This window comes from Anopheles stephensi, chromosome 2 (genome assembly GCF_013141755.1).
Source record: "Anopheles stephensi strain Indian chromosome 2, UCI_ANSTEP_V1.0, whole genome shotgun sequence".
Lineage (NCBI taxonomy): Eukaryota > Metazoa > Arthropoda > Insecta > Diptera > Culicidae > Anopheles > Anopheles stephensi.
The window spans coordinates 45,951,592-45,979,148 of record NC_050202.1 but is presented as its reverse complement, the minus strand read 5'-3'; the positions used below and the strand labels follow the sequence as shown (position 1 = coordinate 45,979,148).

The window sequence follows — 27,557 nt, the reverse complement described above, 5'->3', positions numbered from 1 at the left end:
TGGTTGCGCCGTTCGTGTTGCGCTGAGCGTGCGCTGGCCGCCAGCCAAGCGAACGTGAGGCGTAAGCGAGACGGCATCAGCACACGATCGTACCAGGATGATGGGTGACAACATCAGCTGGATCGGGATGCGTCTGCGCTAAAAGGTCTGCGAACGAACGATCGACCGAATGAACGAACGCACGGACGGAATGGGGTTCCAATGGGGCCACGAGCAGATAGGGTGGATGAATTTCGTGTGGGCGAAAATTATCATTTTCAGTTCAGAGTTGTTTATATGTGTGTCGGTGTGTTTGTGTGTGTGTTTTTCATTTTTCCCTTTTTCCTGTGGCGCACGAATCTACGGCATTCATTGAAAAATAGGGAAAAGAAAACCAAAACATCCTTCAGCAAAAGAATCTTTACACCCAAAAAGCCACAAGAATACGCAAGATCGCAAACGGAAGGGCACACTTGTCTCTTGTCTGTCTTGTCAAAAAAAGATCACGCGAATTTGGTGCAAAATGGCTGCGATCGAGCGAGCGTGAGAGAGAGGAAGAGAGAGAGAGAGAGAGTTCGGGTTACCTCCACTGTGTGAAGCAAAAATCATGCTAATCACGTTTCTACGGCTGCAGTTCTTTTGTGCCAAGGACGCAAAGGAATGGGGCGAATCTAGAGACCGAAAATTTGTGTGTCTTTGTGGGTTTGTTCCCCCATTTTTATTCTTTTTCTTTGCGTCCACATTTCATTCACTTCAACCTGTCACCTGTTCGTTATTGTCTACCATTGCCAGCGCCAGTGTTGCCAGCCTTTTTTTGTCCATTTGGAGCAGCAAATCTTCTTCATTGAATCGTTCCGCCGCTTCGGTGTGTTGGTGATATTGCGTCAACGCGATAGGAGGATCGACCGAACGGATGGAAGTTTAAATTTTTGCACACGATCGCGTAAATTCGCTTTCCAAACACGGTGAGAGAGCGAGCAAGAAAAAGACGCATGCGAATGCGATGACCTCAAAGAAAGCAATACCGTTTGCCGATTTTGCAAATATTTGCTTTCGCACACCCATTTCGCGATCGAACGAGAGCAAACTGTAAGTCACTGCTGCTGTAATCGATGTGTAACAGCAGGTCTGTTTTTATAGCATGTTTTTGTTCAGTGGTTTGCAGGCCGGGATGGTTTTATGATTTATAAACAAACCAACCGATTGTTGATGGTACAAAATAAACCTTCGAATTTTAAAGTGGCCGTTGTTTGCTCTACTGAGGAGATTTTTTTCAATTCTGTTGTAGTACGAAAATGGCTATCTAAAGATACATAATTTATTTCAAATGCATGAAATAATCCCCCATTTTTATATTATAAAATCTCCCAGGTGTTAAAAAATATTTAGAAATGGTTTTGCCAAGAAATGCCAGAAAAAATGTGCTAGCTGTATGAAGAACTTTCGTCAAGGGTTTCTTGTCTAGTTAAAATTGAAAAATTCTTCACTTAGCCGTACAATCAAATAAAATCCAATGTTCAAAACATTTCCATCATCGCCATTTTCACATTTCTGAAATGATTTGTTTATCGTGTTCTTCCAACCGTCCAACTTCAAACCTCTTTCTCTCTCTCTCTCTCTCTCTCTCTCTCTCTCTCTCTCTCCTCACGTTCGATCGTCCTGGAATGGAGGACACGAGCAAATTCCGTTCCATAGCAAAACGACCTCTGCGCTGGCGACGGAAAATTCACCTCCACCATCACCTCACCTACTCATTCCGCACGTCAGTGGACGACTCTTAGGTGTGTTCTAAAAATAGCAAACATTAACACCCCACCAGCAATTGGAGCTGTATCGCAAAAATCTCGCCCGTATAGAAAAGGGAAACCGAACGGTGCTGCCCGAAGCTCGTGGCCTTACCTCACCGGTTGGAGGTGGTTGGAATGTGGCTGCTTGATTCAACCAATCTAACACACATGATTCATCGCACGCGCCGTCCTTCGTGTGAGTTTGTTTTTGTTTGCTCAAAAATCACCACCTGATTTTTCCACCGTGGGAATGGGCATAAAGAATTGCGCATTGGCCCATTCCACTTGCGAGGGTTTTTGAATCATGCACTCCGAAATATCTTTCCTCACGGTGGTGAAGGAGAGTGTTGGATTCGGCCGAGTGCACACCGTAATGGGCTGCGTACGTTCATGGCATGGAGACGCATGGTAGTTCATTCCGATGCAGGCTGACGTTGCGTGTGATATGAGGGACGAATGAAAAAATGAGTTTCTGTACTTCTATTCTAGCCTTCAAACTTTTATTTGTGTTTTTCCAGTCTCTGTGGATCGCTTAGCACTGACATATTGAGGTCACCGGTCGGTTTCCACCTGCTCGTTTGCTCCAAGGCTGGAATTCTTCATCCATCACACTTCTCTCTTTGTTGGCTGTGATTTCGTTTCAATTAACTCCTGCCATTAACTGCTATCTCGTCGCTTTCAGCAGTGAGGTTAATGGCATCAGTGTCCATGGTGCTAACGTCACAATCGTTTGGTCCTCTCTCTAATAACAACAGTTTAGTGAAGGATATCAAAAGTGGACTCTATCGTTAGCAATATTCTCTTGGTTGCTTTCATTAGGCAGTCTTTTCCTTGTAGACTCTATACCGGGTACGGGTTTTACGGACTCAAACCTCCATGAGCTTTTGCCTAAAATTCTAGGAAGCTATCAAGCGTATTCTTTCATTTTGTACATCCCGAAGAACAAGCCCAGGCGACGCGAAATGTCTACTTGGTTAAGGATCTGTTATTTGTTGTTTGGAGCTTAATGGAACTCCTCCAACAGGAGGATCTTCAAGATTCAGGAGTAATCCATTATTATAGCGATAGGCAGTGGCCTACGTTCGATTCGATAGCTGGGACGATACAAGTCTCTCCAAACAAGTCTTGTCAGTTTCGATAGGAATCCTTGGTTGTTGCAAACGAGTAAAAATTGCCTCCTCGATGCCTGTTACTGCGGGAGTGCTTGTGTCCCTCCGACGGGTAAATATGTCAAACAATGAGCCTCTTTTATGAGTCCCATTCGCTCAACGTGATCGTGGAAGAGGCCGTGTTGTATTGTATAGAACTTGATCTCTCCAAAACATTCTTTGCCCAGCTTCTGTCCAATATCGTGTCTTTAGTCTGATCTTATCTTCTTCCTTGGCAATGAAGCAAAACGATTGTGGAAAAATAAAAATAAATTGTGTTGAGTGGTTTTTTGAAAGTCTTTTGGAGTTCTTTACCCCCTTTAGTTCACACAACATCTCTATATTTAAATTCTTTCCCCAAAAAATGGATCCAATTCCAGCTTTTGGTTCATCAATCATTCCTACGTACCTTTGTATGACCTAAGACGTCATAAATAAGCCACGGTGACGGTTTGATCATTTTTTTCCCACGTTTGACCGTTATGTTAGCCTGCCAACGGCTGTTGCGCTGTACCTCACCGATGGATGAGTAACCGTTCACCGGTGGACGGCTATTCATAAGGCACAGGTAAATAGCGGAAATGGTGACAAGATGGTCAAAGCACGTACGTTGGGGGTTTTAAATTTAGGCCCGACAGTCAGACGCACCATGCAATGCCAAGTACTGACAGTGACGATGTAAACACCGATGATCCGCAGCAGTATGCAAGGACAAGCGACCAATAGCCTCCGTCGGCATGATGATCGACTTAATTTCTAGTCGTCCGAACAGATGGTTACAAACCACCATTACTTCCGAGTAGGTACATTACGCTGATCGGACCATCGAAGGTGCCGAATCGCAAAAAAGGGCCTCACTACTTGCCCAAAACGCACACCACGTGCGTGCATCACTGTCAGTGTCAGGGCCCATCCCCTCACATCAGTCCAAACACGAGCTGCCCGGCGAGGACTAGTGACAATGATTTGCCCAATGTGGGGGAGAGAGTGTGATGCGCCATCGTAGCAAAAAGAAAGAAAGAAAGCGACCTGATGGTGATTTCACGTCTCGTGTCTTGGGTTGGGTGTTTCATTTTCATTTCCTCTCGATGCGACTCGATAAACAATGATGATACAACACCGTGCCCTTACAAATCGGCAGTATCGGTGATCGGGGCGTTTGTTGGCCGCAGATTATTTTTAAACCTTGCTGCCCTCTCTTGGCATTCGATTTCGATAGAACTCACTGTTTACAGTGTTTACACACACACACACACACCTCGGCAGGGAAGGAAGATCAGGAATGTTTGATTGGTGGCCCAATCCGTTCTGGGAGTTGTTAGCTGTGCGGCTACATTTAGATGTGACAGCGTCGAAAACGTGCTTTACCCTCACTTGTCCCCGATAGTCGATGTTGCAATCGAAAACTGTTTGATGACGATGCTATATCAGTGATTTGTGTAGACCTTTGTGTTCTTTCAATGAGATACAATCAGCTATGTTGACATCATTACTCTAGGAATTCTGATGGCCAGCAGATCAACAAAGTCTCACGACCTAGCGGTGATTTATGATTCCCTCCTTCAAACCGTAAGGGACGACCTTCAAAAGTTCCAAAAACAGAGACGTAAAACTATCAATGACACGCGCCCACAACATCCAGACCCGAGGCGATGTAAGATCATCGAAGGCGTTAAGTTAGTGTGGGTAACCGACAAACAACATCTACACCATCGTTTAATAGGCCGTACGGTGCAGTGGACTTGCTGTCAGGTTTTGCTATCCTTTTTATTCAAACGATCTCACGTTCCAATGTCGTACATATTATTTACAACGTACCGAAAACAGACAGAGCAAACCCCACAAATGCAGAACAAATATCGCTTACAGAACGATCGTCAGTAAGAAAGTGAGAGAAAAATACTAGCTAGCTTAAATACAAGATTGATCCCCGTGTAGTCAAGGCGTATGCCGTTTGTAGGTGGTGTGCCTTAGTTTTTTGCTTCGTCTTCTGCTCCTAGGTGCCCCTCGGTGCTGTGGTTCTAATTCTAAACAGATTGGTTTTCCCTGCCAGGGTCACGAAGCATCAACAGATGCTGCTCCCCCATTCATGGTTATTCGCACAAGCTTGTTGTTGTTGTTCGTGTTGCATGCGATGTGCGTAGTTTGTCTCACATAGGACCATACCGTCGGGAGGGAAAACATCTCCTCCAGCGTACACAAAGCCCCGGGGGGGTAGGGACGCACGGTTAAAGCTAAAAATAGTTCCAACGAACTGGGTCGGAAGACCTGTTCGGCAACAACCACTTTTAAACGTCGTTACAAATTAGCTTCTTCGCGCACGGCGACGCTATGGTCCTATGTGGGACAAAGCAGATCGCTAATTTTTGGCCACGCTGGTGCGGTTTAGTTTCCGATCGGGAACATCTTCTTGAACAGCTTCAGCGTAGATTGACGGTCGAGCGGACAGGTCGAGTAGATTTCATCGCACGATCGAGCGGTCTGCATTTTTCCATTCTTGATCGCTTCCTTAATCGCCGTCCCGTCCAGCATGTAGTCGATGATCGAGTTTCTGGCGCGAAATACACAACACGATCAGCGATTGTCTTGGTCAGTTATGTTGTGCAACCGGTTACTTACTCTGACAGGGCCAGGATCATATGTTCCACCTGATCGGCCGTGCCCACCTGGGCGTGGTAATCCGACGAACGAAGGTAACTGCAAACGGCCTTCTGCATACACGCTCCCGAGTCGATGTTGTTCTGGGCGAGATAATCGTCAACCTTGTTCATCAGATCACTGATCCCGGTCGGATCGCTGTCCGCGCTACGGTAATGGCCAGAGCTTCCATATCCACCACCGATCACATTGACCAGCTTTGGGAGAAGTAGCAGCGCACCGATGCCGACGAGTGTGCCAAGAACGACACCGCCGAGATCGATTTTGAGCGGTGTGTAAGAACCAAGGCCGGTGCTGGAGTAACCGTAGCCATTGACACCACCGTAGCCCGTTGTCAGCCCTAGTCGTTGGCTACGATCGCTGGCCGTTTCGGTTGCAAAGCTGTCGTTTTGTCGCCGCCAAGGATTGCTGGTTAAGTGAAATAGTTTAAGATCAGTGATCTAACTTTCTTGTGAGGAGATGAGGATCATTTTATTCGATATGTTTTTCAAGTTCAAATGTTAGAATGGGAAACTTCTTCTTTTTAACGACCTATAAAGGTCACGCATGTGTTTAATTAACTCACAAGACTTGTTATTATCGCGTGTTTGGATAGTCAACCGTCTCTTCAGGGGAATTGTTAGGATGGGTTTCGAAACCCGCTACTGCCGCGTGAAGTGGGTTACCGCTTTGAGAATCTCTACAGTGCAATTGGACATGAACATGAACTTACAAACGGACTTTAATAAGACTAAACAGGTAAAGTAATATTTTGTTTTGTTCTTCGATAAGGCTCTCAAAATACTCTTAACAGGAATTTCTCTCTATATTGAGACTAAAACATGAAAAAGGTTTCTTTAAATAATCTACGTCAACTAGAGCCATACAAACTCGGCTTGAAACTGACTTCTCGAACTTTAGAGCTTCACAAAATTCTTTCCTGTGTGGATGCACTTCATCTATTAAATGCATAGATTTTCTAAGCTATCTTAAACAACACCAACTGCACATCGTACTGTATAACACTACACATGATACGCCGTATAACACTTTCTTATCCACATAGGGAGCTTAAGATCACTTAGAAGCCATTCGCTGCTTTACTTACCTTTGTGCCTCAACACACTGCCAACCGATCGTTGCAAGTACTAAAACGGTCACAAAGTAAGCTGAACGTGCTGCCATGTTGTCTATTTGGTTGGAAGCGATTTGAGCTTTTCGTGTTTACTTTCACTGCTACTAGCACTACTCACTGATCGAAACGTACAAGCTGTAATGAATCCTTCTGTCTGCAGAAACTATATTTTATACCCAAAGCCCATCAGTCCTACCGTCCTACCATCTCCGGTGGTAATCATCACAACACAATGAATAATAGAATTACTAACAAGTGTTTTCCTTCCAAATCCCTCCAAATCATCATCAGCTAGCTAGCAGCAATAGCAGCATGGTTCACGACCTTTTTGTATCGCCAGTACAGAAGAAAAGGAAAAAAACAGAAAGCGCCCAAGTACAAAACACTATTCCGGCAAATGGGGCTCCAAAGGTATCACCCGGCCAGAGTCACTTCCTTGCGTACCGCTGTACCCACCATTCAAACGATGTGCCCTGTTGCGTGAAATGTTGTTTCATTCATTCGCCACAATTGTGGTTGGGTTCGTCTTCGTGGGGGCTCTTGTGACCAAACAGAAGACGGAAAAGCAGATGTCTCGCTAATAGGACGCAGCATGGGTAGGGCGAGCCGTGAACGTTTAATGCGGAATTATGAACGTCATTACCGCGATTAATACGAAAGGGGTATCTCTCTCTCTCTCTCTCTCTCTCTCTCTCTCTCTCTATCTTGCTCGTTCCACACTGTCATATGCGTTGACATTTTTCATCCTGGACCACCGGTTACAGCACGAGGCGTTGATAATTTTGCTGATTTTCTGTGCATTCTGGCGCATCGGCCCTCACGGTTTGGCGGGCTGGCAGTGTCGCACGATGGCTTTCGTGATGTTGCGCAAGGCGCATGGTAATCGAGCAAAACCTGAGAGACCTCACTTAAGTTCCAGTTCCAGTGCTTACAGCGACAATCGGGAAACATTTTTCACTTTCCTTGTGCCAAATTTTCCTCTCCCTTTCAGGTGTGTTGTTGTGTGAGATAGTGAATGTGAAATGGTTTTTGTTTTGTTCCAAAGCAAGAGCCAATTATTGATAAAAAAAAACGACAAGAATATCATATTGGATCGGGTTTTGGTGCAGTAGGATGAAGATCTGATCTGAGAATCGTTGATATATGTAGCTACAGCATACGGTCCTCAAAAGGCGATCATGGTCCAATATCAGGCGATCACGGTTTACCATTTGAGGTTTTCTTAATTAGCCTAACTATCTTAAGTCATTCCTACATCCGTCCATAGGATCTATATACAAACGATCAAGATAGGATTTGATTCTAGTTAGGTTGTCTGAAAGTCAGATGTTGCTACCATTATACCTCGCAACTGTCCCTCATTATGCATAAATATGAACAGAATGCATAAATGGTTTCTCATTTTGAACGAAAGTAAAAAAGGGTATAAAAGATCCCTTTTACTGAAACAGCTAATACCTACAATACGGCAATAGATAAAAGCTACCATGTAAAGTATTCTTCTTTTCTCTATGGATTCATGAACTTCGTAGGTCTTGCCACCTAACTAATGGCTTACTGTTACTTATCACTTATCGATATGTTTAGAAAGCCTCACTCACGACGTCCTCACTACGGAGTTCTTATGGAATCCGATCCCCGATCATGCCATTGGAAGACTACACAAAGTCCTTAGTAAGTATATCCAAGTAATACTAACTATTGCTTACTGCTACTGCATGATCTGCTTTTGATTTTTTTAATTTTTTGAAAAATAACTTCAGCTAAAACTATACATTTGTAGGGCTTCTAATATCCAGAGCTTATTAAAGTTAGTTCTGCGTCAGAAACTAAAAGCAGAGCACAAGCCAAATACACAATTCCACCCAATTATTGCATCATTTAATTGTTCATGAGCGAGTGCAGTGACATAATGACAACATCTGTGTCATCGTACAGCGTTGAATCGTGTGTGAGGTTCACTTTAATTTCCTCCGCCAAAGCTTTTGTCACTATCCGTGAAATTATCTCTCCCTTCCACGTTTCATTCTACAGTAGTGTCTGGCAAGTGTGGCAAAGGTCGGTAGGTTAAACTGTGATAGGTGTTTGTGTTACTAACACAAGTGCATTTGTGTGCGGTAAGAATAAACAAGTTTTTGGGCCATATTATTTGATATTGCATCAACACAAAAACACTGTTACCAATACTGCTTGAGCTGTAACGGTCAAATCGTCTGAAAAATTATAATCAAGCCAAAAATGGGCGACTCGGTGATAGAGGTGATTGCAGGCGCCGGTCTTCACACGGCAGAACTGTCAGGAAATCCAACCAGATTTCGAAACTCATCGTTTCCCCGTAGTTAATGCCGAATATTATAGACTTACTAGAAGTCTATGGTTGGCGTAATTTCGCAGGTCATTAAGCTAGGAAGAAGAACAACCAATTAATAGAAGCCAGGAATTAGAGACACTCGAAGCCAATGCTGAAGCCGTCTCCTTAAACTGCACTACCAAAAGGTCAGCGACACGGCTGCTATTCGCCATATATCTTAGTTACACAACCAACCTGCGTATGTAACAGGCGTTGCACTTTCAAGACATAACTGCCCTACAATGGCATTGCACTGTGACATCAAAGTCATGCAGCATGTCGTTGTGGCAGTCAACATAATCAGAGACACAAACATACCTACCAACTGGTCGATCCCGTTTTCTCATCAACCGTACCCTGTGTTCCAGACCGTGTGTCGTAAGTACGGAAAAACGATCATCACTTCATAGTTTGCTTTCGAAGCGTGAATTGTTTACCATCCTGCACTGCATAATACAAAACGCGATCGTGATGATGATAAATCGTTCGCCCGCGCGAATGATTCCACACCATTTCATATGCGCTAGACTGTGAGAAGGAAAAAGGTATGGAGGATGAAATCGAAAAACCATGTCACACATTTTCCTGGTCCTGGTGTTTTTGGAGGGACGAATTCAGGGCCACAATTTGCGCTATGCGCCAGTTTGCCAATTGCACTGGAACCGATAGGACGACGACGACGATGATGCTCACCGTGTCAATTCTCGCACTGGCAGTGTTGTTGTCCAAGCAGGCTCCGACAGTGTTTTGTGGACCGACAACAAACGATACCACTACCGGGACCAACCACTGGGGCAGAGTCTATGGTCCAGCTACGGAAGACGATCGGTTCTACACGCTAGACTATTCCCACACGACGTTACGCCCACGGGCAAGAGCTTCCAAGGCAGGATGGCGCCGAGAGCCTCGGTTCATATCGTTCGAAACGAAGGACAACAGCATTGAGGTAGGTATGATCGTTGGTTCTTGCATTTTTACATCAAGCGGGCAGTTTTAAAATAAACTTCAAATTTTGTAACACTCTTTCCCGCGCTGATTCACCAGGTGGAGATCGATTTTGCGATACCCTTCCTATCGATTCCGATTCAAAAGTCAGTGAATGGTGTGATGAGTTCAGTGCTCAAGGTAAGCATTGTGTGGAATAGCAACAGTAAGTGACCGTTGGGCAACATCCCACCATGAGTGACTGTGGTCCCACCGGATTTCGTTGGCAAACTAACGCACTGTCTATCCCGTTTGGCTTCGCCTTTGACAGGGTACTCCGCTGTTGAACGTGAACCTTGGTGCTGTTGCTGCTGCCGGTATTCTTACCGTTGGTGGAGCGCTGATTGGAGCCGCCGCCCGTACCTTCTCCAACAGCACCAGCTCCTCCCTGCCTTGGCCGTCCCTGCTGTCCTTGGGTGGTCCGCGACAGGTCAGCCCCGTCCGTGCTGAAAGTAAACCGAAGCAAGATGGCGGTAAGTGTGATACCCGTATCGTACCGGCGACATCCGGAGCACACCATTACCTCTTCCGTCTCGTTTTGAAAATCCCTCGTTCAACAAGGTCGTTCGGACCGGTGGAATTGGTCAAGAAAGGAAATAACGCATGATCCTCAGCAGGTGACGCAATACGGTCTACCGAAGATCCCCTCGACAAGAATTTGCAAGTCAATTGTCTAGCTAGAGCTATGACGTATAACAAAAGATAAAATAGACATAAAGTAACAAGCACAGGTAACTTCCGATAGAAAGAGTACGCGAATTTCTATTTTCGGTTCCAAAAAGGGGCGCTACAAGATAAAGGAGTACATGTAAAGGTATAGGAAAACTAGAAGCGATAAACCAAGTAAGCTAAACTAGGTTCAGAACTAGGTTGGAGAGCTAAATGAGCTACAAACTCCAAACTGACCGACCCTTGCAGACGGTGCTGAGACTTCAAAACGAAACAGAAGGGCTAGGAAGCCGTGTAACATCGTGCGGAGTGTTTTTACTTTTTGCTGCCCTTTCCGGCGGGCTCGTTCCCCTTCGCTACACCTCCAGAACCTTTCGCTTTTGCGACCGATATGCGAACTTTGGTGTTTGACGCATCTGGAGCACCAGCAGCTCCTCCACCCGCCTTCTTTCCGGTGCCTCCTTTTTGGGTCACGGCTTTCGAGCCCGGAGCTGCGTCACCTTTCCCCTGGTTTGATACTCCACCACGGGTGGAAGCTTTAGATTTGATGTCCTTCCCATCAGCAATCGGTTTTAGTTGAAAGTCCTGGATATTGTACTGCGTTTCTGCCACCGCAACGTCCGGCTTGTGTGCGTCCGGTCGGATAATGGCTGACGGGGGCGTAAACTCTACGTCAAGCTCACTTTCACTTCCGCTTGGCACATCACTGATGTTCGTTTTTGCCGGCAGTCCTAACACCTTGGCCGAGCGGCGTATCTCCTCCGTTATAATGCGTTTCTCCCGATCAGTACAGTGCTCACAGTCGGTCAGCTCCTTACATCCGCACAGCGGTAGACCTTTGCGCTTGAGTGTATCACGCAGCTGGTACAGCTTGGTACGGTGCGGATCTTTGACCAGTTTGAACTTGATCGGTTTGCAGGGTAGATACGGATCGTCCGTGGTTTTAAGCGTGTCCGAATCCTTGAGCGGATTCATCGTTATCGAGTACACACCGTTCTGCTTCGTGATGTGCAGTGTTGGCTTTTGCTTGTGGTCACCTTGTGCCGGATCTTCGGTATGGAAGCCGACGGATTTTTTCTTCGACACAGGTAAATTGTCCAGGGGGTAGCATTTGAGGAAGTGTTGCATCAATTGCTTTATGGGCTGGCGAACTGCCCCCGGTCGCCAACCTGGCCGCCGTTTGTCTATACCGGGTGGACAAATGTCCCACTGCCAGCCCATGTGTGGTGGAACTAGAGGGTCCTGTCGCATGCAGGTTCGATGTCCAACCACAATACCCGGATGACGCTTTCCGAAGCGGTAGGAATAAAGTTTGCGATTCTGACGCTTGATCTGCCGTAGGTTCGCATTATAGCTTTTCCGAATTTGTCCCGCAGAGATGCGACTCTTGCCAGTTGTGGTGGTCGGTTGGTTCTTACATTCTTTGCCACCTTTTCCACCATACACCTGTTTCATCTCCTCCGTGTGCTTGCCTTTAGCCGATCCTTGCAGTTTTACCGGAGCTGTTTTTGGTCCGTGTGATGGACGACCGGTACGCCAGGGACGTCGCGTTATAGGCCGGGCGCTAGTTTGCGTTGGATCGATCACGGGTTTGGGCTGCACAGGAGCGCAGATAAATGAGCTCGAAGTCTTGGAATTTCCCTGCTGACTAATCTGGTTGGCACAATCGATGCAGCGGGTTTGACAAATATGACACAGCTGGCACGATGGCGAGGAAGCCACTATTGTGTCTGAGTCATGCAAAGAAACCTCCTTTCCGTTGGGGAGCGGTCCTTGCTCGGGTGAATTCTTGAAGTATGGTGGCAAACCGGGCTTTAAAGAAATTGTCTCTTTCGATGGTTTATACCCACACTTTGGACAACAACACTCAGACGGAAGCCAATCCAAACAGGCCTTGCAACGTTCGCAACAGCTGTAAAGGAAGAGAAAAACTGTAATGGTGATCCTTTTCCTGGAGTCTGTTTTCGTCCTACTGACTCACCGAATTGCAGTTTTAGAAGCTTTTTTCATGTGTACCAGTGGTGCAGCAGCTTCTTCCCCGGTAGCGTATGCACTGTATCGGGTTTGCGCCATCTTGTGCGACGATCGTGTACGACTTGGTCGCACACCCGCTTTGCAAGTTTCTCCAGAGATAGACATTCCACCGCATTCGGCACAGAATTTGCGACTCGCTTCATTACCAGTGTTAGAAATCGACTCTCGTTGATCAAAAGTTTCATCCAGCTTGGCACGATTAATCTTATCCTTGATCTGCTCGATTATCCTTTCCGTGCTGGATATGCCCTTACGGTGCAAAATCCCATCCACAATCTCATACTCGCAACCTGACCCATTGTTGGAAGTCCGTGGCATGCTGCACTCGGTGCAAACGAGCAGCTGACGCAAGTCCGCATCCTGTTTATCAGACGATTTCAGCTTGTTATCGTTGATGCGATAAATAACGTCCGCGTTAGACAAGGGATCCACCGCCGAAGCATTGTGGACGACTTGAAGTATCATCGTTATCATTCCCACCACTTGATCGGCGTCATCGTGTACGGGGAACTGTTCCTCAACCGGTGTAGAGCTTTCGACATCTGGCTCGAAATTCATTACTTTAGAGCCGTTCAACTTCAACACTCCCTTGTAAACGGTGGAATCGTTCGGCTTAATGCGGACATTGATGGAATTTTCCTTCAAAAAACGAACAAACTTTTCTTTATCTGCTTGCAAGCTAAAACGAAACCAACAGTATGCAAAACATCAAACATCAAACGTATCTTCTGAAAATGCAAGAAAAACAAGCTTATTTTACCTCACAACATCGCCGGGCTTTTTCTCGTTCAAAATGGCCAACGTTCCGGTAACACTATCACCACCACCAACACAATGAAGCGACACGGTGTACTCTTCATCCTCATTCCGATTGCTCAACTCTAACAATTTAATGAAAAACATAAGCGAATACGATTCCGGAGAGACCACAGACTCATCTTGGTACGGGCCACTGGGAGTGTCCCAGAACATTTCACTAGGCTCAACACTGATCACCATCACGAAAGCTAACCTCAATCTACCAAACTACTTAACTGAAAGCACCGCACACACGTTGCGAAAATGTGAACAAAACCGATGGTTACTTTGACTTTGAGTTTCAGAGAATATGCGTTGATTATGCACATCACCCTCCGTTCCCTTTTTCGCAGCCAACCAACGCAACGAAGAAGACGACAATCTGCTGTGGACACTGCTCGGATCACTAGATCGAACGATGGAAGGTTACGATATCGATACGATGGCCTGCATTCAACGCACCGTTTGCTGGTACGTGAAGGAAGCCACCATTGCAGTTGCCGAGAATAAAGCCACCACGGTTGAAACGATCGTGGAGGGACTTTCGCGAGCCGATTGGATCGGTCAGTTCATCAGTGGTACCGCTGTGGAGGACGCAATTCAGACGGCCCGTGGTGTTAGGACAAGCTGCGAAAAAACGTTCCACAACTGTGTGATCTCCAGCTTTGTGAAACACATAATGCGTTTGGCAAGGAAAAGGTAATAAAGCGAAGGGAACAGTTTCCTGTAAGTGTATACTCAGCTAAGTAACTGTTTTTTGGATTAGTTTTTGTACTAGTGTGAATGCGAGTATCTTTAAAAGCATTCTATTCAAATACGCCGATTGTAACAATATAAGAGTACTTATATAAATACATTTTATTAAAGACTAACTACAATTTGAGAGATCTGTTTTAAAGTTATGCGTAGCAAGTGGCCTTATGGTGATGTAAGGTCAGTGGTCTTCAAATTGCGGCATCAGAGCTATTATACATAGCTTAAGTCATTAAAAATCTGCTTGCTTTGTTTGACGAAAAATAATTGGTAGAGGAAGGAATGAGGATTGGAAGGATATTCGGCTTGCGCAATCAAAGGTTTAGATCGTTGTTTTTGGCGAATCATTAGATGAGGCACATAAAGTCGCGGTCTCTGGCAGCCAGCAATTCTCTGATTTCATTATCTGCTCGTCATCCGATGCTTTCAACTGCGCTCAAAAAGGATTTCTGTGTTATCTGTAGGATCAAGAATCGTTGTTAGTTCGATAACGAACCGTTGTTGAACTGACCACGCGAAGGAATGGTCGATTCGGAAACCTTCGCGCAGATTCCTTTTACTTTGTTAAAATCGCTAGAGTCGGGCGGTTAACCTTTTTTCCTGGATAACCAGGAGATGTTTCTAACGGCGGACTCACGCATCAACTAATGCAGTGTTGGTCAACGGTTTATCAGCGGATCAGTTTTAGCGGCCAAGTGTGTTAGCCTTTTTTCCTAGGTTACCAGGAGAAGTATTTACCCGTGGACCGAAGCTGGCTGATTTCGCCTAATTCTTCCGACGGAGTGGGGAAACATCCGTAGGGAAGTCAAAGATGAAACATTCCCGGATATGTAAAAGAAACCCTACTAATGAAACGCACTAGCTTCTCCGTTCAGGTCTGAATTACAAGTCGAATTTATTCTCAAAAATCCTGTCTTATATACTAAAAACAATCCTGAAAGTTCGGTTGTTAGAATGAAAAGGAAAGCTTCAAAAGAGATAGAACCTCTTTCGGCTTGAAGTAACATAAACCTACAGTTTCGGGCGTATCCCGAACTTTGAAGCGACGTTCGCTAAGCTGTATATGTTTCCAGACCGTAAGATCAAGTCAAGCAATCCCTTTTTATGACCTTAGGTAATGTGATCACGTATGATTCTGTTCATATTTGATAGGCTAAATCTGTACCTAAAGTGCGTATGCTTATTTTCCTGTCTTTTGGGTGGTCCTTCATATGCTGCACTACGGATAGTGCAATCGCGCTTTGTTTGATCTTGCGTTTGTTTCTTTTCCTGATTTCTACCCATTCGTTTACGACCTATTTCTATCGTTCTTACATTCATGACTAATGCAGCTGTGCATACCCTTAGACAATATCATAGTTTCGTCTTTTTCACGGTGTGAGGTCTATCTACGAGTTTAGTTTTTTTTTCCTTAATAATGTTGCCAGTGAGAATTTTTCCTAAACAAAGATATTTAGTTGATCTAGGATTGTTTCTGTAAATCTTGCATGCCCATTTCCAATAGTTCTATTTTATTTTGTCGCGTCCGCAACAGTTTCAGTTAATTCAAATTTATTACGCATCCTAACCATGAAAAATCAAACACGCAACCTAGACTCTTTGAATAAGGTACGCAGCCAAGCCCCGTCGAGTGAAGTACGCAGCCATAACGACGGTTTGCGTAAGGCATGTCAAACTCAAAATGGCCTGAAATTATTTAGTGAGTCAGAAATGAGTAAGAAACAGGAAAAGCTAATGATTTGCCATTATTTATTTATCATTCTTGTATGGCATTTTAAAACTTATATTGTTTATTTCGTGTCTACCTAATGGTTCTTGCCCTCTATGCAACGCTGAGCCACCCCTTGCTCTTCTATAGTGCTAACCTACCCCGCAGTCCAGTAGGCCAGAAACGCACACACTATTAATCCACACTGGCAATTTTATTATTACCGTATATTATCACAATACTGCCTGGAAGCCACACTTTCGTGATACTGTCTCTCTTCCCTTCAATCGAACGAATCTGTCATCGCGGCTCGCTTATCCGAATCGAACGATAGTTCATCGCCACGCCGAGCCTCATGGCTTTCCAGCACGGGTATCACCGACTCGGAGTTCGCTTTCAGTGCATAGTCCAACGGCGTCAGGCCAAGATAATCGGTCGCATTCGGTTCGGCATAATTCTTCAGCAAGTACTGTACGATCTCCACGTGTCCGTACAGTGCCGCCACATGTAGTGCGGTGCGTCCGCATGAGTCCTCCTGCGAGAAATCCGCTCCCGCAATCCGGTACGATTCAAGCCGTACCTGTTGATTGCGTGCCGCAGCCGCACACAACCCATCGCCGATTGCACGTATCGAACCGGTCAGATGAGCGCCACACTTGATCAGCAACCGGATGGCCTGATGGTGATCGTGCATGATCGCGTCCATCAGCGGTGTACGATCGTACCGGTCGCGTATATGTACGGCCGCACCGTTCTGCAGTAGATACTGTACCATCTCGAGGTTCCCTTCGCAGCAGGCCACGTGCAGTGCCGTTCGGTGATCGTAGTTTTCCGCCGACATGTTTGCACCGTAGTTTTTCAGGTTCGTCAGCTAATGGAGGACACAGTGAAGACATCAGCAGACATAACTACAAAAGAACCTCACCATATAATACCTTTGTGACGTCTCCGGCCAACACCGCCGTGTTAACCATCGCCGGAAACAGGGACGACTTTAGCTGGCTCAATTCCTTCGTCGAGGTAAGATGGAGCGTTCGTGCGACAGCGTCTATCAGATCGTACTCCTGCATTTCGGGAGGCTTTTCGCACGTTAGCTCTCCACGCAGATTACTTTTCATCATCTAACGAACGGATAAAAAGCCACAAACACATCATTGATAACAGAGTCAAGACCCACAAGCGCTCCAATTCCCCCCTATGTCGTACCTTTTTCTTCGCTTCCCAATCCCACTCCTGTTTGCTGAGCACGTACGACAGCTTCGCCAGCGCAGCTTCCGGTGTCATATCGTACCCGGGTATAATGCCGATTTCCTGCAGTTGCCGCCCAGTTTCGTACAGATCACACACAGCACCCTCATTGCACTGCGTACAGTTCACGATCAGTACCTGGCGTTCGTTCGCTTCCTTCAGTGCCTCGATCAGATCCGCCCGGTTCGTTGGAAAATTACCGGCGCCATACGTCTGCAGCACAACGCCTCGCATCGGAGCGCGCAGGAAAGCGTTAACCGTCGCCACCGAGATACTCGGAAACAGTCGCAACAGTCCCACGTTCTCGTCCATCTGCAGATGCACCGTGAACTTGTCCACTGTGCACGGTCGGAAGATCACCCGATAGTCAACCTCCACGTTGATGCCCATCTTGGCGAGCGGGGCTGCATTGGGCGAGTTGAACGCATCCAACGATTCACTGCTAACCTTGATCGTACGATTGCCCCGGAACAGACGACTGTTGAAGAAAATACACACCTCCGGCAGGACGTAGTTTCCGGCCAGGATCAGGGCGGACGTGAAGTTGTCCTTCCCGTCGGTGCGCGTCTCAAAGATCGGTATCTGCGACCCAGTGATGATGATGGTTTTCCCCAGGTTTTCAAACATAAACGACAGAGCCGAAGCGGTATAGGACAGCGTATCCGTACCGTGCAGTATGACGAACCCATCGAAAAACTCGTACGACTGCCGAATGTCTGTCGCGATGCGCACCCAATCAGTGATGCTCATGTTGGACGAATCCAGCAACGGTTCGTACTCGGAAATCTGGTACAGAATTCGTCGATGCTGTCCTTCCACGAACGGCAGCACCAGTGGGGCCATATTCTTCGCCGGTCCGTACCGCTTGGTGGCGTATCCGTCGTCGTGCATGTTGGGATAGTTACGTATTTTCCTCACAAACTCGTACGGTCGCGGCTCAAGGGCTGTAAGCAAGCAATCGATCGTTATAAACTTCATCACCGTAAGTGCTTACCACCATTATCCGGGCACGATGTGCTAATTATTGTCCGACGTACCATTTTTCTCGTTTCGCATCATGCCGATCGTACCGCCGGTGTAGATGACGAGCACTTTCGCTTCGGGTGCTTCGGAGGGTAGCTTGCCGTAGCTCGAGTTTCGTCGCATGGACAGCTTGCTCAGATCCAGGCTGCCGTGCGGATTTACGTCAACCAGCTGTTTACGCTTCCAGGGCGAATGGGTCGCGTGGGTGGCGGTGTTGCCGTTTTGGGACGTCTTCAGCTTAATGGCAAGCGGCGTATCATCGTCACTGTCTGGGGACGGCGATGTAGGGGCCGGGTTCTGATCCACCACATCCATCGTGTGCCGGCTGCCGAGGATTTTCGTCACAAATCGATCAAACAAACACTAAAGCTGTTGTGATGACGGGTTGATGGCTGATAGAAGGCCGAGGGACCAATTGTTTACTTTATGTTGCTTATACCTTAACAGAATGAATTAAACGTTTCCCAATTAATGGCGTCAGAAGAGTCCCAAAACTAAAAAAATGAAAACAAATCCAACATTTCGTCATCAGTTCATAGCTTTCCGTGTTGTGCGACATCTTATCACCACGAAACCGGGCTGATGAAACTGAACCGAAAACCAGAATCATCACCAATAGCGCCAAGCACCGCCATCATGTTTATTCATAAACAGTTCGCCGGTCCAGACATGCCGGCCGCCTGTCTCAGGTGAGTTTGCTCAGCCAGAAGTGAAAGAAAGGACAGGTTGGTTGGAATTTTGAATCTCATTAAAAGTTGATTCATTTAACCCGTTCACAGAGCTTCGCAACAACAGGCTGTACACGTGCTTCAGGAACTGGACCTTCATACCGTATTGTTGTTTTTTTTGTTTTTTTCAACGAGGCTCTTAACACATTAAGCTTAACGTGATCCTCTGCGCGAAACGAATCCGTTGAGTTTTCTCCGAAATTGATAACTGTTTACAATATAAAATCGGTCTTATCTCATGCACTTGTTGGTGGTCAGTTCTGTCCGGTTTTTCCGTTGCTCACATTACATCATTACTAATGCATTGGTTGGGTTTTTTCCCTTTATCATGCATTCTAACACGTCGTTAAAAAAACGGATTGCAAGGTTAAGATGAGCTCAAAACGCTAGCTAGCACGTGGAAAAATTAAAAGTAACGGCTGTTCGGAAAATCGAAATGCAGTTGATGATTTAGCTTTGGCCTTTGGAAGACTAAAACGATTCGCGTTAAATTAAAAACTTTCATCTCTGGCTGGTTGCATTCCAGCGATTTAGCCAAATTACAGTGATGAACAATAAAATAAGGCCAGCTAATTTTTAAAAATCGTAGAAATGGGTTTATGATGACTATTTTCAACAAATCAACTGTGTTTTTTTTTCTTGTATAATTCAGTTAAAGATTTTGGGAAAACAATTCCAACATTGAATCAATCAAAAAATCAGAATTCGATTCTGAGAATCATTTGGTACTTTTATGATGGAAATATGGTCAAAACATATTGTACAATAAAATAGGACAAATCGTCTAATTAAAAATTGGAAAAAAAACCATAGATTTGGATATCGCTTCTTTCTGCTTTTGATCTTTAACACAGCTAAATGATTCTTCTTCTAAATGTTGTATCGAAAGGGGCAGAGATTTGTAGACTTATCGGAAGGGGTGATAGCGGCGCCGATCTTCAATCGACAGGACCAAACTTCAAATCCCATCTAGACAGCCCCACCGTAGTAAGGACTATTCAACTTAATGGTATTAATAAGTTTAGTGAGACAGAAATGGAAGGCGTGATTGTCCATCACTGTATGTAGTAGATTAGATCATAGCTGGTCAATCCGTGTGATCTGGGCGCTTCCTTGGTGTTATGCTGCTATGCTTGAGATGACTCTTGCGGGCAGTAAAGTAGCGTTTGCTACTCATCTAATGTACTGGATTAATCTTTTTTATCTTCCCAGCAAACCTTATCTGTGACCTGAAGTACCTCCAAGAAAATATGCATTCTTCTGAAAGTCACGATCGAGTAAAACCCCTCAATCCAAGATCAGATGTGTTGTTGAGTCATGTGCTACCAACTGTACCTGCTTTTGTATTTGAAATATCACGTTTCCAAATAATTATGTTCTAAGTAGGCTTAAGTTCTAATATGGCACGAAATACAGTGTCCGACCACAAAACTATAGCAAGTGAAAATTTCATAGGACGAATTTGTATCCCACTTTGCGGTCACAGATGCACCGGAACGTAACACTTCTTCAGTGCGTAGAATTATGCACTCCGCTATTTATAGCTTTAATGAAGCCTGATGAACAGCTCCTCAACGCACTACACCACAGGTTGGGGAAAATCTCCCAAAACGATTCGTGTACTATGGCCCAAACACCGTTCTAATCCCCAGGTAAACAGTTTGTCTAACGATTTGCTAGCTACGTGTCAATAATGCACCACTTTTCACGCGGCCCAGCTCCGACACACCGACCGACCAACCGACACGCAATCGGTCGACCTTGTACAGGGTCGCCACTTTCTTGGTTTCTAGCTCCAGTCAGCTGCAACACCTGAATGCACACACGCTCGTTTTGTGAAAGCTTTAACCAATTGGTAAGTTAACAATCAGTGCACCACACCTCTAAACTCCGAGTTACACAGTGCACCAGAAGCTCACAGCGCCTCGATTGTGCTAACCTGCTTCCCTTTGCTAGATATCGCGCACTACTGGTGAACCTTCTGCTGTTACGGCCCTTCGGCACGATGTCTTCTTCGACACACCGTCTTTCAATGTTGCTGCCTCCCGTGTACCAAGACCTTCGAAGAAGTTATGCGCACGCATCGGCAACATAACTACTGCCGAAAGGCGAACGAAACTCCCTCCCGGCTTGCACGGTTATTTTCCGGCGTGCCGTGGGGACTCCACCACCACTCGCTCACACTCTGACGACGGTAAAGTAGGTCAACTTCAGCCAAAAAACATATGATACGGTGAAGGCAAGATTCATCCACGGTTGGTGAGAGGAACTACAATTGCTCCTTATCAGACGGAAGCTCGCGCTGTTTGCGTTTCACACTGGATTCCTGCGCACTAGGTCTAATATTTGCTTTTACATCTTTTACACCCTCGTGCACGTGGAAGTTGATTTTTTACCGGATTTTCTGTTATTTTCCGTTTTTTTCTCACAAACTTTTAATTCACTCCGCAAGCATGAGAAACTGCTGCTGAAACTCAACTGTCTCCTCTATTTTACCAAACCAATCACACTTGCGCCTGCGATATTCGCGCGCGCGCGCTCACTTACTGCCCAACGGCTACTCACTGACTGCAGCGCACCAATGAACGAACCGGTCAATTTGAAGGCACCCCAACCGTCCAAACCACCTACAAAGCACGGACGCACGCGACAACGCGCGACACACTGTCAACAGGATCGGCAAATAAGTGACCAGCAGCTGTCTCACCACCGCGCCACCACCAACCACATGATTCCTTTCCACACAACGCACTGTACACCGAAGCCCTCCTCCTAAGATAACGAAACGGGTTGTCGAGCCAGGCCCACCACAACAGTGCGCCATTTAGCGAGCTGACGAGAAGTTATCCTACTTTCGTGATTGTTACACGAACAGGAAGGCAAGGGCATCAAAATATTTACCATCCTAGCGAACCCGGAGAGTTAGAGTTGAATGCCGCCGACCAAACGTTCCACTAAAGTTGGCGATCTCACTCGATCGCATCCGAGCGGGTGATGAGTTTTCGTTTTCCCAAAACCACTCGCTCGAAAAGGAGACAACAAACAATGGTGGGTTATTCCAGGGACCCTAAAATCTTGAATATATTACCGTGTTTTCCCACAAACTCGGCATTCAGAAACGTCTGGAAGTGTACAGTGCCGGCTCAATCTCTGCTCAATGAGCGTCAGTCATACCCGCAAGGTTGTGGAATGGTGCGTTACGTTATGTGTCTTATAGTTCTTTATAACTTGACTCTCAAATGGAGCTTTTATCTGCAGTTTTTAAATCCAAGTTTGATCGTATTCCTGATCAAACAATCGCAAAAAGGAACAAAAATGTTGTTGATTGATGCAACCTCCTTTTCTTATCCGATCGTAATTATGTCCTGCCTGCCTCGTCTTGCGATCCATAAGGACCTCAGGACAGGTGTCGCGGTCTTGGTCTGCTGTAGCAATCATCCAACCCGTTCACGGTCTAGCGTCGTTGTCTACAAATCTATTATTCCGGCTTCTATAGTGAAAGCATCAACGCCATCACTCCTTCTCAATTTGGTCCTATCAAACCTTCTCTTTCCATGTAGTCGCCATGAGAAGTCTTTGCTGTGAGTAAGTCCGATATCATTATCATGTCATGACCAGCTCACCGGAAGCTGACAAGTCGTCCGAAAATCCATCTCAACATCTTCCCCTCGAGGTGTCCTTAGTCCTTTGTTATTCAGAGTGATCTTCCACTGCGGACTGTATTCTTCTCCAACATATTCCTTGTGCCCTGGTCACTTCGTATTCCCTTCGACCCTTCGAGCTTCGTAAGCTCCTCGCAGTACCGGAATCCGGAGCTTAGTTTCCATCCTGTCACCTCGTCCAATACTTCATTTATTGGCGCTCTCTCTCGCTCTCTTGATTTCTAGAACATTTCCAAAATGATTAAATTTAAAATACATAATCGTTTACACTTTGTAATACAGTAATACATAAATAACTAAATAAAACGCGACGCGAAAGCTAATTTAATGTCACTCCACCGTACGTGTGTGTGTGTGATTTATTTTCCGCCTTAAGTTGTATTCAGTGTTCGGCTAGGAGTCACCGTGTTGATCGTTTTGTTTGTTGTGCTTCTTCCTGATCTGCTTGCTACGTTTGCTCTCATGCGCGCGATATCCCGGAGCAGATCATTGGTAATGGCTGAGCACAAATAAACACACAGGTCCTAATTGGATCAATCCTCAAACGCAAGGCAACGATCGAAATCGATCAGTTACAGCGGCAACCACCCCTATTGCCATGCCACATGTCCAATAAAATCTACGGTTTCCCTGGTAACAGAACGATCGCAATTTTCATCAAGTAAACAAGTGAGACATACATTCCGGTAGGCATGGGCGTAGCAGTATGCCTTGAGGTTACTAGATTAGTACTTCTTTTCGTTTTGTTTCACCGCCTAGTAGCGTTTTTACTATTGTGGTTTTCCTCATCTGTTTTCTAGTTCTAATTGGTTTTGTTCATTTCTTTGCTTGAGTTTTCGCTTTACTGTTTCTTCTATTTGAGTGGAGAGCGTTGCGTTGAACAGCGCAAATCTTCCACGTTAATGCAAACACTTAACACAACGGTTCCTAATTGTTTCACCTGTCTCTTTTTTCCACTCTGTATATTAAGGTGCGTACAGTAAAGAAAAGAAAAAGCTCGCGGGATCGCAGATCCAGAGCATACAGCAACGATAACACGCGTTGTTCGAAGAGCAAGTGCATGAGGAGAAACAAACCCAAAATGCAAGTATTTCATGGAATAAAATCTAAAAAACTAGATGGTGGTGCACCAAAAACACGATGACCGAGCGCCAATGCTAATGGAAAATGATGAAACTATTTGCCCTACTTTTATTGCATTTGCTCCCATTGATTTTAGTTGCTTTTTTTGCTTTTTTATTCCAGTTCCATCGTTATTACCTTCCCCGTTCGGGGGCAGCCCTACAAACTACTGTAAAGAGAACCAATGAGATAAAAGTTTTGGCGACACCTTCTTTTTGTTTTGTTATTTTTTTTTTTGTGACCACAAATCTGATCGATTGAAATATTGAGGAATATAGGTGGTAGGCTATTGTTTTCCAACTTTTCACAGCATTTTGTCACAGTGCCGGGGGCCGCTGCTCCTAGTTGCACAACAGGTCGAGGCTCATTTTTTGTCGTTCAGTTATTACTGTTTTCTACCCTCCCATGAGGGAGAGAATCAACACAACTTCTCCAAAAATTTAAATAGCTTTCCGGAGTCGACGGTATGGTTCAACCCGTGGGCTGCACCGTTTACTTGTTCCTCTTGCCCTTCACCACCACGGGACGGTTTTTGATTAATCCTTTCCTTCGTTTGGATGTTTTGCGTGACACCAGCTCACCGGCCGGCAGTACCCGCTCGTCCGGTTTCAGCGCGGGTCGGTTAAACTCGTGTGGTTTCTTCACGCGGTAAATGCGCACCAGCCAATGTTCGCTCGTGTACGCCTCTTCGAGGTACGTCAGCTCAAAGTCCTTGTTGCCGATCACAGCATTGCGGGTACGATCGTATCCAGCAGCACCTCTATATGGTGGAAAGAAGAAGCAGTTATTAGTTGAGGAATACGCGTGTGATAGCGAGGATGGTCCACAACATTTACCTGTAGTCGAGCTTCAGTTCTCCAAACTTGTAGTAGCTAAGCTTGTACATCAAACAGTTCAGCAGGGCCGGTGCACCCTCCGCATCGATGCGGAACTCACCCCGGTCGGTAAAGTAATCGCTTTCGCGTATATCCTTCGGATGTTCGCCCTCCGCGATGCGCACCATCCAGAGGAACTTGTTGATATCGTCGCCCGAGTAGCCGATCACACCCCCGAAGATCACCAGCACGTAGTCCACGTCGAGTGAGGTCATGATTTCGTACGCTTTGTCTTCCGGCGAGGACATCGCTTTACCGACGAGCGCGATGTGGCTGTTGTTCCAAGTATTATTATCCACTAGGGTCGTTCTGTTTGCCATACCCGCTATCTGGTAGCCATAGTCCCACCAGGACATAACGCGCGCATCCGGTGCCGTGTTCTGCCACAGCCAGTAGTAAGCCTCACGGAAATCGTCCAGAATGTTACGAGTGCTGCAAAACAAAAATTGGAAACAATTATTAAAAGCGACCCCCTGAATTTCAACCACTTGCTCTTACCCATCGTTACTGTTATAGAATGCCAGCACAATCGACGGGCTGCTGTACGCGTTCGACGTCACCCACGTACAGTGGACCGCAAACATCATGAGCAACATCAAAATGGCAACTATTACCATATTTTTCACGTTCGAACCAAGCCCCGTATTCTGCTCCCCGTGTGCGCTGTGCGACGAGAGGTCGTGCTTCGGTCGGTGCTTAAGTTTGCCGGCCTTATCATACATTTGTTTCTTCTCCCCGTTCGCATCGTCTCCCTCACCATCCGCGCCGCTTTCCTTCGCTCCTGCTGCATTGTCCTCCTTCAGGAATACTTCCAGCAGCCCGGAAAATGCCACACCAGCCAGTATGCATACGACGGGCGTCAGTGTCAGCATCAGCCGCACCATCACTCCCGCAAAGTACACGGCACTGATCGCGTACAGCACGACAAATACGCGCTCATCGTTGATCTTCTTGATGCAATACCACAGCCCTACCGGGAACGTGCACACCAAGATGTGAAGATCGAAGAAGAACGAGAACCATGTCGTCGGTTGATGCTCGGACACGGACGCAATGATGGGAATGTGGATTTTAGCGTACCCCGTGTCCCACAGCGAATAGAAACGACCGCTCCACGGTGCTATCACGCCCAGCATCGTAAGCAGTACCACGCCGGCAAACACGACACCAGCAGCCAGTAAACCGCCGATCAGGAACAGTCGCTTAAATTCCTGCTTCGAAAGCACCGTCTGTACGTGCTTAAGCACGGCAACCGCGAACAGCAGCAGAAACACGCCGGAAGCAGCCATATGCTCGCTGGTACGGATCGGTTGGAAACCGACGAACGGAATTTGCATCGAAAGGATCAGCCCGAGGATGTAGAACGTCGTGTAGGACGTGAAGAGGCGCGGCGAGTAACGGCCCATAATCAGCAGCACGAACACATGCAGCGGGATAAGGTTGATGATAAACACGTAACCGCCCCACGCGGACACCATGTAGAAGTACGACAGGGCAGTACATGCCGCCCAGTACACACTACCCGTTTTCACCGATTTCACCCACAGATAGTACGTGAATTGCAGAGCGAAAATCGCAATTCCCTCGTTATCGTACGATCCTGCCACCGAGCGGCTAATGTAGCCGGGCACGATTGCGATAAAGCTGGCAGCGAACAGTCCGGCACCGGCCGACCATAGCTCCTTCGTCAGCAGGTACGTCGAGATGGCGGTAAGCCCGCTGAAGATCGGTGCCAAAAACACACATATATCGCGAATGTGCACCGGAATGTTGAGCGTATGGAGCAGCCAATGGATGCCGCCGGACGTGATCATAAGCCCCGGGTAAACGGTGCCGCCGACAATACGCCCCAGCGGATACCAGGCGGATTCGTCGAACCAATTCAGGAACTTGTAGAATCCATTCTCCACCATGTGTGCCGTGGCACGGTAGTTGAACCTGTACAGAAGAGACAACAAAAAATCGACAGCCAGGTAAGCTAATTAATGTATGATACGGTCGCTGCATTCGGCGGTGAGTATGTGTGCGTGCAGCGGCCACGTACGAAAACAAAACAATCGCCTCAAGAGACACGTAATCGTTTGCGAGCCGCTCCTATCTTCCTCTACTTCTCGCGCGCGACACTCTCGCCGTACCTACCATGGATCGAATTCATGGATTATGCTCTCGAACCGGATCACAGCAAACAGCCGGCTAGAGAATCCGCACAGCCATGCCAGCAACAGGACGGCGAACGTTATTAGACTGGAATAGCCGGCCGTCTTGCGGAGTGTGATGCTCTTGGTGGAACGATTCATGGTGGCCCTTTGATGTTTCTCTGTGGGATCCAGAGTATTGCCCCTCAATTCTTCCTTCACGGTGAAGCAGGCTTCACTTCCAGAAGATTGTTGCGTTTTTCACGGTGCGACGGATTTACGCACACCTACAAACTTCAGAGACACCACCACCGCGGCTACCTCAAGCGAAACCCGAGCGACGGGAAAAAGGTGAAAGAAAAACCCACACAAAACGACTAAAATCGGCCCAGAACGCGCTGGAAGCTATCGTAAGCCGGCTTTGGCCGCTAATCTGCTGCTTTGGCAATCCTAATCGGTTGCAAATGACCGTTGTTACAGTGCCATTTTGCGACCAAAAGCCGTGGAGTTACCACGGGTCGAATTGAGAAAACACCGGGGAAACAATTAACACTGGCCAGCCGCAATTCCAGCGATTTGATTTCTTTTTTCTTTTTTGCTTACGGCCAACAGTTGATAAAAAAGTGGTGACGTTGCGTTGACAGCGCATTCCAATGTTCGAAAGTTTCAAAAGATATGTTCGACGGCGCCGCTTTCGAAGATGGGATTCGAAGTCGAACGTTTTGCATATTTTATTTTAATTGTGATTTTTGTTTTACATCACTTTATAAACCGCAAAACTG

The 27,557-nt window shown here is 46.3% G+C and overlaps 5 protein-coding genes across 10 annotated transcripts; 1 reads left to right on the top strand and 4 right to left on the bottom strand.

The window, feature by feature from the left end:
• Window positions 1-4,591: 4,591 nt before the first annotated feature.
• Window positions 4,592-6,851, bottom strand: LOC118506945. Its single transcript, XM_036044762.1, has 3 exons — window positions 6,660-6,851; window positions 5,534-5,980; window positions 4,592-5,465 (listed from the first exon to the last, which is right to left on the bottom strand). Exons 1-3 carry the CDS (start codon window positions 6,734-6,736, stop codon window positions 5,300-5,302), a joined length of 690 nt encoding a protein of 229 aa, XP_035900655.1. The 5' UTR covers window positions 6,737-6,851; the 3' UTR covers window positions 4,592-5,299.
• Window positions 6,852-8,395: 1,544 nt separating this feature from the next.
• On the bottom strand, window positions 8,396-13,884 carry LOC118506896. The gene is made up of 4 exons (XM_036044676.1): window positions 13,484-13,884; window positions 12,671-13,402; window positions 11,009-12,601; window positions 8,396-10,466 (listed from the first exon to the last, which is right to left on the bottom strand). Exons 1-4 carry the CDS (start codon window positions 13,720-13,722, stop codon window positions 10,157-10,159), a joined length of 2,874 nt encoding a protein of 957 aa, XP_035900569.1. The 5' UTR covers window positions 13,723-13,884; the 3' UTR covers window positions 8,396-10,156.
• Window positions 13,885-16,006: 2,122 nt separating this feature from the next.
• Window positions 16,007-21,720, bottom strand: LOC118506903 (L-asparaginase). 6 transcript variants are annotated; one of them, XM_036044689.1, is made up of 5 exons: window positions 21,529-21,720; window positions 18,268-18,692; window positions 17,189-18,174; window positions 16,918-17,103; window positions 16,007-16,853 (listed from the first exon to the last, which is right to left on the bottom strand). In XM_036044689.1, exons 2-5 carry the CDS (start codon window positions 18,566-18,568, stop codon window positions 16,266-16,268), a joined length of 2,061 nt encoding a protein of 686 aa, XP_035900582.1. In that variant the 5' UTR covers window positions 18,569-18,692; window positions 21,529-21,720; the 3' UTR covers window positions 16,007-16,265. The 6 variants fall into 6 exon arrangements, with proteins under 6 accessions (XP_035900582.1, XP_035900584.1, XP_035900579.1 ...); XM_036044691.1 differs by having other exon boundaries at window positions 21,547-21,720; XM_036044686.1 differs by having other exon boundaries at window positions 21,378-21,553.
• LOC118506958 lies at window positions 20,666-21,229 on the top strand. The gene is made up of 2 exons (XM_036044779.1): window positions 20,666-20,836; window positions 20,938-21,229. Exons 1-2 carry the CDS (start codon window positions 20,798-20,800, stop codon window positions 21,208-21,210), a joined length of 312 nt encoding a protein of 103 aa, XP_035900672.1. The 5' UTR covers window positions 20,666-20,797; the 3' UTR covers window positions 21,211-21,229.
• Window positions 21,721-22,965: 1,245 nt separating the features above from the next.
• Window positions 22,966-27,406, bottom strand: LOC118506898 (dolichyl-diphosphooligosaccharide--protein glycosyltransferase subunit STT3B). Its single transcript, XM_036044678.1, has 4 exons — window positions 26,780-27,406; window positions 25,139-26,578; window positions 24,602-25,072; window positions 22,966-24,525 (listed from the first exon to the last, which is right to left on the bottom strand). Exons 1-4 carry the CDS (start codon window positions 26,935-26,937, stop codon window positions 24,258-24,260), a joined length of 2,337 nt encoding a protein of 778 aa, XP_035900571.1. The 5' UTR covers window positions 26,938-27,406; the 3' UTR covers window positions 22,966-24,257.
• Between the last annotated feature and the right edge of the window lie 151 nt (window positions 27,407-27,557).